The sequence below is a fragment of the Macaca fascicularis genome, chromosome 10 (assembly GCF_037993035.2).
Source record: "Macaca fascicularis isolate 582-1 chromosome 10, T2T-MFA8v1.1".
NCBI lineage: Eukaryota > Metazoa > Chordata > Mammalia > Primates > Cercopithecidae > Macaca > Macaca fascicularis.
The window spans coordinates 112,551,167-112,562,291 of record NC_088384.1 but is presented as its reverse complement, the minus strand read 5'-3'; the positions used below and the strand labels follow the sequence as shown (position 1 = coordinate 112,562,291).

Here is an 11,125-nt window from a genome sequence, read left to right as displayed (position 1 = left end):
AAAATGGTGTTGGGCTGTGCTGCACAGTTTCTTCCCCCCTGAGCGTGGTACAGTGTCGGCTGGGACTTGGGGCTTCCTGCCAGAGACTGTCTGGGCAGGACGGAGAGATGCAAATCTCCGGGTTGATCAGAAGATGCTTACAAGTGCCCACTCAGCTCGGCAGCTACTGCCTGGAATTACGCCCACTGTAGAGGCAGCTGCCCTGATGACCAGGGCCTTGGGCCACCCTGTGGCCTCAGTTTGGAGGTCTGTCCTTGGCATCACGCTGCTCCCTGTCCCCAGTCTTCCCCATTCCAGCAGCTTTGAGGGATGGCTAATTATTTTCAGGAGCCCCCTGTGTCATTTTTTTAGAGATAGGGTCTTGCTGTGTCACCCAGACTGGAGTGCATTGGAATGATCTTGGCTCACTGCAGCCTCAATAATTTTTAGTTTTTGTTTTTTGGTAGAGACAGGGTCTGGATAATTTTTATTTAGTTTTTGATAGAGACAAGGGTCTCTCTGTGTTGCCCAGGCTAGTCTCAAACTCCTGGGCTCAAGCAGTCCTCCTGCCTCAGCCTCCCAAAGTGCTGGGACTGCAGGCAGGAGCCACAGCACTCAGCCAGCCTGTGTCTCAAGTCGGCTGGGAAGTTTGGTGGCTGTGGAGCAATGGAGCAGTAAGGGGCAAACAGACGTGGTTTACAGGAATGGCCCCAAACAACAGAAATGCTCAGTTTTGCCACGTGATTTTGTTATTTGGAAATGTTCACATCTTTAATGGGGAATCACTTTTTCCTATATGTATTCAAAAGTCTAGAGCACTCTCCAATAGAGCAGAACCAGTGGGAAAGCAGATCAGATCTTTGAGCCAAACTTCTGTCTGGACTGTGGAGTGGGGTGGCATTCCTTTCATTCATTTTGGCATGGCTTTCATTTCATTTGTTGGAACTGAAGTGCTGTGGTGTGGCGGGAAGTCAGGGGCCCCGAACGGAGGGACCGGCTGAAGCCACGGCAGAAGAACATAAATTGTGAAGATTTCATGGACATTTATCACTTCCCCAGTCAATACTCTTATAATTTCCTATGCCTGTCTTTAATCTCTTAATCCCATCATCTTTGTAAGCTGAGGATGTATGTCGCCTCAGGACCCTGTGATGATTGCATTATCTGTACAAATCATAAAATGTGTGTTTGAACAATATGAAATCTGGGCATCCTAAAATAACAGGATAAGAGTGATTTTCAGGGAACAAGGGAGATAACCATAAGGACTGACTGCCTGCAAGGCCGAGCAGAACAGAGTCATATTTCTCTTCTTGCAAAAGCAAATAGGAGAAATATCGCTGAATTTTTTTTTTTTTTTTTTTTTTTGAGGCAGAGTCTCGCTCTGTCGCCCCGGCTGGAGTGCAGCGGCCGGATCTCAGCCCACTGTAAGCTCCGCCTCCCAGGTTTACGCCATTCTCCTGCCTCAGCCTCCGGAGTAGCTGGGACTACGGGCGCCCGCCACCTTGCCTGGCTAGTTTTTTGTATTTCTTAGTAGAGACGGGGTTTCACAGTGTTAGCCAGGATGGTCTCGATCTCCTGACCTTGTGATCCACCCGTCTCGGCCTCCCAAAGTGCTGGGATTACAGGCTTGAGCCACCGCGCCTGGCCTGAATTCTTTTTCTTAGCAAGGAACAGCCCTGGGAAAAGAATGCATTCCCGGGGGGGAGGTCTCTAAAATGGCCACTCTGGGAGTGTGTGTCTCATGCCGTCATAGATAAGGGATGAAATATGCCCTGGTCTGTAGTGCCCCCCGGCTTGCTAGGATTGGGAAATTCCAGCCTGGTGAAATTCTAGTCAGACCGAAATTCTAGTCAGACCAGTTGTCTGCTCTCGAACCCTGTTTCCTGTTAAGATGTTTATCAATGACAATGCGTGCACAGTGGGACATGAAACCTCATCAGCAATTCTAATTTCTTTTTTTTTTTTTTTTTTTGAGACGGAGTCTCGCTCTGTCGCCCGGGCTGGAGTGCAGTGGCCGGATCTCAGCTCACTGCAAGCTCCGCCTCCCGGGTTTACGCCATTCTCCTGCCTCAGCCTCCCGAATAGCTGGGACTACAGGCGCCCGCCACCTCGTCCGGCTAGTTTTTTGTATTTTTTTTTAGTAGAGACGGGGTTTCACCGTGTTAGCCAGGATGGTCTCGATCTCCTGACCTCGTGATCCGCCCGCCTCGGCCTCCCAGAGTGCTGGGATTACAGGCTTGAGCCACCGCGCCCGGCCAGCAATTCTAATTTCACCCTGGACTTGTGATCTCGCTCTGCCCCCATGTGCCTTGTGATATTTTGTTGCCTTTGAAGCATATGATCTCTGTGACCCACACCCTATTCATACACTCCCTCCCCTTTCAAAATCGCTAATAAAAACTTGCAGGTTTTGCAGCTCGGGGGCATCACGAAACCTGCTGAGGTGATGTCACCCCTGGAAACCCAGCTGTAAAATTTCTCTCTTTTGTACTCTTTATTTCTCAGACCGGCCGACACGTAGGGAAAATAGAAAAGAACCTATGTTGAAATATTGGGGGCTGGTTCCCCTGGTACTGTGGGAAATTGAATAGATGCTATTTTGGAGAATTTCAACATCTTTTCAATTTTCTCCTCCCAGCTCCCTCCTTGGTGGAAAGCAGCTTGGGTCCTGCGGGTGGACAGGGGAGGAGGGAGAGCTAGGAGATGCTCCACTTTCCTCTTGGGCACAGCACCTGAACCCGTGGTCTCGGCGCCCTGGGTGGGAGCCTGCCGGAGCTGCCACTGAGTCCTTCATTTGGTAAGGACTGAATGGGGAGAAGGTGCGGTGTGGCCAGGCAGAACTGCGATTCACCTTGCGGCTTTGGGCCTCAGGCACCTCACCTATAAAGTGGGGGATGGCCATCTTCCCATCACACTGGGTGGCTGGGGAGTCCCAAGGGGAGAAGCCTGTCAAGGGCTTGGCTGTTCAGTGAGCCCTAAAAGCAATGCGAATGATCAGCCCTCCCCAGCCGCTGGTGTACTGAGGCCTCATGCCCAGCAGGAGCACAGATCATGGATACCTTCTTCCCTCATGCTGGCCAGGAGCCTTGAAGAGTGGTGCCTTAGCAAAATATTAAAGGCTGGCTAGAAATCTCCAAGGAAGCACTGATCCCTCCTGTGTGGAGAGTCCTGAGGGCAGCTGGAGGGAAGCCCACAGCCTGTTTATTTCAGAGAGGCCCAAAGCAGAGGACTTTGAGATGCTGAAGTTTTTGTGTTGAGGATGCTGTGACTCAGTTACCAGAAAAAACTGGACACAGTAAATAAACTCAATGCAAAATAAAACTGATTCGGGCTAACATTAAGAAAACTGAACCTGGTAAAAATAATGGTCATTAAAAGAAAAAAATGCCTCACGATGGTAGAAGCTATAATTAGTAAAATGTGACTAAAAGGATTAAGTTTTCTCAGTAAAATTAAAATAGGGAAGAAGAGATAGTGATAGAAAATAGTGTTATCCAATTGAAGAAGGAACTGATTGTTGTGAAAATAAATTAACACAACAGGCGGGGTAGCTCACACCTGTAATCCTAGCACTTTGGAAGGCCGAGGTGGGCAAAGTGCTTGAGCCCAGGAGTTTAAGACCAGCCTGGGCAACATGGCAAAACCCCATCTCTACAAAAAATAGAAAAATTAGCCGGGTGTGGTAGTGTGCACCTATAATCCCAGCTACTCGGGAAGCTGAGGTGGGTGGATCACCTGAGTCCAGGGGGTCAAGGCTATGGTGAGCCATGATCATGCCACTGCACTGCAGCCTGGATGACAGAGTGAGACCCTGTTTCAAAATTAAAAAAAAAAAAAAAAGAAAAGAAAAAGGGAAATAAAAACAATATGAAAATGGTTGAATTCGGCTGTATAGAAAATTGGGGAAATTAAATGGCTAATTCAGGTTTGTTCTGGAAAAGTCCATGACAAAAATTCATCACAATGTAATTTTTATTAAAATGCTCTATACTCACAATGTCAAAATATCCTTGGGGCCAAACTTTCCCATCACTGTGAAGCCGGGAACCACACAGGGTTTGAGAAAAAGCAGGGCCACACATGGTTCTCCCTTGCTGACCTCTCCCTGGAGTTCTCCCGACGTGTCTGTCTCCCACAGAAGCTGCCTGCTCACCTCCCACCATTCACCTCCCACAGGTCCTTCTCCTGCTTCTGAAGGAAACCCAGGGCCCCGGGGTCTGGTTTAGAGAACCAGTCACTATCTCAGTCATACCACCGTGTGCAGAAAGCCACGCAGAGGCCTGGGGCTCTTGGTTCTTCATTAGGAGTCTCATGAGACGTTCCACTAACTACTGACGTCAACACACATTATAGGCAGATAAAATGCACCTCTTTTTGGGTACAATTCTCCCTTTACCATCTGCTCGAGGAGAGAAGGGTGGGTTCCTCTGACTTCATGGAATGACTTCTATAATCACCAATGCAGTGGCTGCAACGTTCTTACCCACGCATGAGCAGAAGGTAGAAAAGATAAAAACACAGAGGAGAGAAGAGGCAGACCAGCTTTATTTTTGAACCCAATCACTGGGTGCCCAACTAAGACTCTGCTATCTTCAAAATGATGAGATGGGGCAGACTCCCCTAATAGTGTTTAGCTAGACCAACAAGGATCCTGGCTCCTCCCAGGGCTGTAGCAGAGGGACGGGGCTCTTCAAAGCTTCTAGTGGGCACAGTGTATTTGAAATCCATCCTTTCTAAAGCCCAGTTTCACTTGGCCTACTTATTGCTGGTAGCAAAATCATTAGAATTGTAGTTAATACTTGCCAACTCTGCACCAGTGAGGACTCTGGAGTCTCTTGTTACTGCAAGCATAAAAAGTGCAGCCCACAGGGCTTCCTGGCCGTGGAAAGGACCAAATGCACCTGCAGGTGGAAGCAAGCGTGACCTCGGGCCACTGTGCAGCCCCTCCCATGTCCCCCCTGGAACCCACACGCCTCACAGCAAGAGTGACCACACCATCTCGAAGGCTGGCCAGGACAGCTTTATGACACAGAGCTAGAGAGAACACACGGCAGTGCACTCAGAGGTGCACAGCGACCTGCCTACGTGGAAACTAAACAACCTTCGGGGGCAGGAGCGGTGGCATTGTGGGCTTCAGAAGCAGTAGGACGTGTGGGTGACCCAGTGGGCGGACTCCTCCTTGGAGCGCTTGGCGGAGCTGTGAGTGGTAAAGAGGGACTTGTAGGCCTCGGATTCTTCACTGTCAGCGATGGACCTCTTTGTGGCTCCACACAGAGGCTTCCCAGCTTTTCCAGAAAAGCTCTCATTTGTTGCTAGAAAAATGAAGAGTCAGAGTCAAAACTGTCAGGGTTGCGATAAAGATGACTCTAAACTTCGCATCCTCAGAAGGGAAGCGTGTCAGTCACTCTGTCCCAGACGTTCTCTTGCTGGATGTGTGAGTGCTGATGGACATCATCGAAATTGCCAACTCCAGCAAAGCAGACACAGCACGACACATCTATCATTTACTGTCCCACCAACTACTTGCTCTGTCGCAGACACTGGTCCCAGCCCCACGAATGACTTAGGTTGTCCCAATGAGGCAGGGCCTGCGTTCCAGGGGAGGAAACGGGCACAGGAACCTGAGTGGCCATCCCATGTAGAGCTGGGATAGGAGCCTGTCAGCCTCCCTGGATGCTACTTAGAGCACAAGATCACACATTCTTAACAATCAATCTGTATTTTTCTTTTTGTGAAATAAATGCTATTTTCTTTGAGTTAAAGAGAGTGAGTTTTAGGAGAAACTTTGATCCTTGGTCAAGAGGCAGCAGAGAGGGGACTCTGAGAGCCACACGTGGAGCCCACGAAAGCCCCAGGGGTAAAGAAACTGGGAGCATTCCCCGCAGGCCCTGAGCCACAGTCCCTCTAACAGTCTCTGTAACATCTGAGCCAGTTCTCAGCACAGCCTTTTTTGCTTGGCACCAGGCGCTTGCTTACTCAAAGGAATCTAAACAACTAGCATTTGTGCCCAGACCCCATCAATCCTGCCAGGGCTCCTGATGAGGGTGTGTTCAATATTTCTTAGTTACCCCCCTAAAGAGAGTTCAGTGCGCTCTCTGGAGACGTGACACACGACAGGCTTGGATTTCCCATCCGCCCACTCCCGTGAAACTGGACTCAGCCACCTGGGTTTCCAGCCTTCTCGAAACAGCTCCCTGTAGCTACCACAGGACCCACCTGCGCTTTTGGGAGCCAAGTTGTTTTTCTTCTCTCTAGAATCAAGGCTGGTTTCTTCAGGCTTCCCTGTCTTAACTTTTGATGGCCCTGGGGCTTCTGTAAAAGAAACAAAGTAGGCAAAGCGAAAACAATGCAAAACAAAGCATGAACATATTAGCAGATGGCCTTAGAGTCGTATTTTGCTAAAACAAGGATCGCCTGAAGGATCTTACCTTCACTGACATCTGGTTTTGAAACAGACTCTGCTGCCTTGGGTTTCTTTGTTTTCTATAAAAAGAAAGAATGTTGGAGGACGTGCTCAGATTCACTCCACTTCATCGTCAGTATGGCTGCCCATTGTCCCGGGGGCCCTGTCTGACCGGCCGATGCCAGTCACATGAGACAGACAGTCACCTGAAGAAGGCTTTTGAGGTTCTGTAACTCCTGAGCGTTCATCCTCTGCATGTGACTCCAGTCGTGTACTTCTGCCTCACACAAAAATGTATCTGCACAGAGCTGCTCACTTTTATATTTACATCTCCCAAATCACATTTGCAAAAATTTCAAATGAGGCTGACAGATTTCAGTAATAAGGGCCAAGGCTGATGGTGACAATTGTATACAAAAGCACACTTAAATGAATAACATAGAGTATATATGAGTATGTGAAGTCCAGCCAGCATAAACACGAACTAAATCTTGCACATTCCACTAACTTTTTTTCAGAGTTGTCAAACTGCTTTGGTATTTGTTATTCAAGTATAAGGCCTTGAAGTTTACATTAAAGACAGTTGAGCTAATTCTTCTAAACTCAAAACTACTCCTTTTAGATTTCCAGACACTAGAATGCTGTTACTCATAATAGTTATTTTGATCAGCAATAATAAAATAAACCATTCTACAGTTACACAGCTGTGTTGGAACTGATTTAATCGTAGAAATGACACGTAGGACTATGGTCATTCAATTTACTTTAAAATGCAATTTCCTAAGCATCCAAAAGGTGGCACTAAAGATAAGCAGCCTGATTACTTCAGCCATCCCCCAGCACGGAGCATTAAAGACAGACCTCTCAGGCCTTGAATCTGTAACACATACATGCAATGTGATTTATAACAGAACATAAAGACATTCTGCGCATCTCACACCTGCAATGCGAGCACTCACATCTGTGAAAACTGATACTCGGGCCTTCAAACAAGTAAGAGACCACTGTTTATTTCTAAGCCCTCCATTCATGGCTGAGGTTATTTGAAAAGCACAGGCAAGAAGGAGTTAGAGAGGAAATGTTATATCTTGCTTCCAGCTGCAAGTGTATTTGGGAAATATTGTGGTATCCTGGCAGCAGTAGCTGTGAGGTATTCCCAGAAGCTCTGGAGAATATTTTGCAGAGAAGGGCATGCTAGTCCCACTGTTCTTTCAATTAACTTGGCAGGAAACCTGTGACAGAAAACTCACAAAAGCAAAATGGTCAAAGGGAACATGAATATTTCTAGTAGCTTCCTTTAAAATGCATTCTTTCCCCGTTGTGTGTGTGTGTGTGTGTGTGTGTGTGTGTGTGTGTGTGTGTGTGTGTGTGTTTGAGACAGAATCTCACTCTGTTGCCCAGGCTGGAGTGCAGTGTTGCGATCTTGGCTCACTGCAACCTCCACCTCCCAGGTTCAAACAATTCTCCTGCCGCAGCCTCCAGAGTAGATGGGATTACCGGCGTGCCCCACCACATCCAGCTATTTTTTTGTATTTTTAGCAGAGATGAGGTTTCACCATGTTGGCCAGGCTGGTCTCGAACTCCTGACCTCAAGTGATCTGCTTGCCTCGGCCTCCCAAAGTGCTGGGATGACTGGTGTGAGCCACGGCACCCAGCCGCCCTTCTGTGTTTTTCAAAACTGAGCTTGATCAATGGTAGCAGTGAAGAACAGGGAGATGGCTTTTGGCAACTGTGCTTAGTTAAAAACTCCTCAAACTTAGTTTCCCCCTTTTTTTCCCTCTTACAATAATGAAATCATAGTAATTTACAAAACCAACTTAGAATTAACACATTTTATATAAGATATACATGTATTTACTTTTCAACCTTAACACAGCATTTAAACGGCCAAGTGGCTTTTTTTTTTTTTTTTTTTTGAGAGTCTGTCAGGCTGGAGTACAGAAGTGCGATCTCAGCTCTCTGCAACCTCCGCCTTCAGGGTTCAAGTGATTCCTCTGCCTCAGTCTCCCCAGTAACTGGGATTACAGGCACATGCCACTGCACCTGCCTACCAAGTGGCTCTTTAAATAGTTTTTATGAATGCTGTATTAACATCTTATAATATTGCTCCATGCAGTATTTCTACTGGCATCTGAATTCAAAGTTTGGGCACAATTCCTTGAACTACAGAGCCATTTTCAGACATTATTTTCTATGTAAAGTAAAATGATGAAAGGAGAAAATACAAACGCTTTTGGCTCTTTCTGATCATTCTGGATCCATGCGTAATGATAATACTGCTACCATGTGCTCAAGCCTCGGCTTCTTTAAGCCTTACAACCATGAATTACACATTATTCCAGGGTGATACGGTCCTGTCTTATCTGTTATTATTATTTTTTTTTGAGATGGAGTCTTGCTCTGTCACCCAGGCTGGAGTGCACTTGCGTGTTCTCGGCTCACTGCAAGCTCCGCCTCCCGGGTTCACACCATTCTCCTGCCTCAGCCTCCCGAGTAGCTGAGACTACATGTGCACACCACCACACCCGGCTAATTTTTTGTATTTTTTAGTAGAGACGGGGCTTCACCGTGTTAGCCAAGATAGTCTAGGTCTCCTGACCTCATGATCCACCCACCTCGGCCTTCCAAAGTGCTGGGATTATAGGCGGGAGCCACTGCACCTGGCCTGTTATGATTTTTTAAAAACCCCAAACCTCTGAAAAATCTTCAGGTACTCCATCATTCTCGCCTCAGACTGGCACTGGTAAAACGCACGCCCACGTGAGGGCAGGCAATTTGTTTCATAATTTTATGTCCTCAGCCTACTGGCGCTCATTTTCTAGTACTTCAAGCATTCTTTTGCCTTAGTTCTGATCACATAAAGTTTTCTCCCTAGCTTATCCTGAACCTAACTTTTTTTTTTTTTTTAAAGAATAAGAAACTTGCCACTCACCAAAGGCGTGTATTCCACAGCTATCATCTGTAAACATGAACACGCACTGCTAGACGGGGAATCGCCAGCGCACGGAAGAGCTCCTGGCGGATGCACTGTCTGGGGCCTGCTCGCTCTGCCACGTTACTCAGCAATGGCTTCCCTGTTTCTGGGTGCCAGGCTCCCTCCCGGATGCTGAAGCTCCACGCTCCATAAAAGACCCTCCCTCTCCCCGTGAGAGGGCTCAGGAAGGTGAAGGATTTGGCCCCCATTTTTGGGAAGGCTACTCATTAGCTCCTTGCTATTCAAAGTGCGACCCTGAGGAGTTGCATCCACATGCCCTGGGAGTGGGTGAGACGCACAGGCGCCCAGGCCCACCCAGGCCTACTGGAGCCCAGACTGCCAGGGCACTCCCAAGCACATTCCAATCTGGGCAGCAGGGGAGCCTTACATTTGCTGGAATGATGGTAACTTTTCATTTTTCCTTTGTTTTGCAAGCTATGAGACCCGAGTATAAATCAACAGCAACGGTAAGTGACAGCAGCAGCAATGGTGTAGCTGCCTTTCCCCAAGGGCTTGCTGGGGCCGTGTCACTGTCAGTGCTTTATGGCCATGGTCTCTGGAGCTTGCTGACAGCTCCATGCCCTCACATGCTATCACTACCCCACCTCACTGATGAGGAAACTGGGCGGGGAAGAGCAGAGCCGTTGTGCCCACCACAGCCAGGCAGTGCCTGAGCCACAGCTGGAATCTGCTTCTACAGTCCAGGCCCTTCTAGGTTGTAAAAATTGCCTTGATCATGCAAACCCCTAAGTAGCTGCCAGCTCAGTTCAGTGGTTTGCAGTTGGCTCTGGAGCAGAGATGGGTGCTGGGCAGAACCTGAAGACTCCCATTACCTTTTCCAGCTTCGCTCTCAGCCTTCTCTCCTCCATCCTGGCCTTCAGCACATCCACATCCTCCTTGGTGCCATTGAGCACGATGACATCATCCTCCTGGAAGGCAGCCCCACACTGGAGAGGGCAAACAAGAGAGGGCAGATTCCATCACCACTCAGTGGGGAGGTCACGCTTCAGTCCCCCACTCTCAGCCCCAAGCAGTGGCCCCCAGACTCCTATTACTGGCTTTCTGGTCAAAGCCTTGGTTTGGAAAGTTCCTGCACACAGCAAAGGGTCAGCACAGCAGGTTAAGAGTGCTTTCACTTGCAAGGCTGGTGTCTGGGAACTTGGATTTTGGGAGGGTTCCCACCATTTTTTAACTGACGAGTAGCTTGGCTCACGTGCCCAGACCGTTTCTGTGAACAGTGTGGTCTCTGCTGACACCTGCCCTCCTTATGGGAGTGTGGAATTCTGGAACATGCTAGGCCAAGGGTATAAAGCCGGCTCTCAGCCAGACCACTGGGTACTGAGTCTCTCATTTGCTTCCCTGGGCGAAAACATCACACGTGTTGCAGTTTCATTGCGGGGGGAAAGTATTCACTTCGTGCAACCCCTTGAGGGAGGGAGTGCGCATAAGGAAGCCCCACGTGGATCCTTCCAGACTCTGCTACCTGCGCCTTTCCCTTAACACTCAGCTCCGTATCCATACCACACTGCTGCAGTGAATCTTAGGTGAGTACAACCATATGCTAAGTCTCGAGTCTTTCTAGAAAACCCCCAGGCATGACGGCAGCCTTGGGGGTCCTCAACACACTCCGGCAGAACAAGACTGCGAGCAGGGCCCAGGCCACCCTGACAGCATCGTGGTGGTAGAAACGCACACCGCACACACTCAAAGGCATGCCCACACTCACACAACTGTCAGTGAGCGAGCCACCTCGGCAGAGGCTCCCT

General features: G+C 48.5%; 1 protein-coding gene across 2 annotated transcripts in view; it reads right to left on the bottom strand.

Moving 5' to 3' along the window:
- Window positions 1–4,509: 4,509 nt before the first annotated feature.
- Window positions 4,510–11,125, bottom strand: part of RTF2 (replication termination factor 2) — a 52,736-nt gene continuing 46,120 nt past the window's right edge. For both annotated transcript variants that reach the window (XM_065523328.2, XM_005569409.5), the window contains 4 exons: window positions 10,193–10,306; window positions 6,411–6,465; window positions 6,199–6,294; window positions 4,510–5,294 (listed from right to left, as the gene is read on the bottom strand). In XM_065523328.2, the coding sequence (XP_065379400.1) occupies window positions 5,116–5,294; window positions 6,199–6,294; window positions 6,411–6,465; window positions 10,193–10,306 (444 nt within the window). In that variant the 3' untranslated portion in view covers window positions 4,510–5,115. The remainder of the gene's footprint in view (window positions 5,295–6,198; window positions 6,295–6,410; window positions 6,466–10,192; window positions 10,307–11,125) is intronic.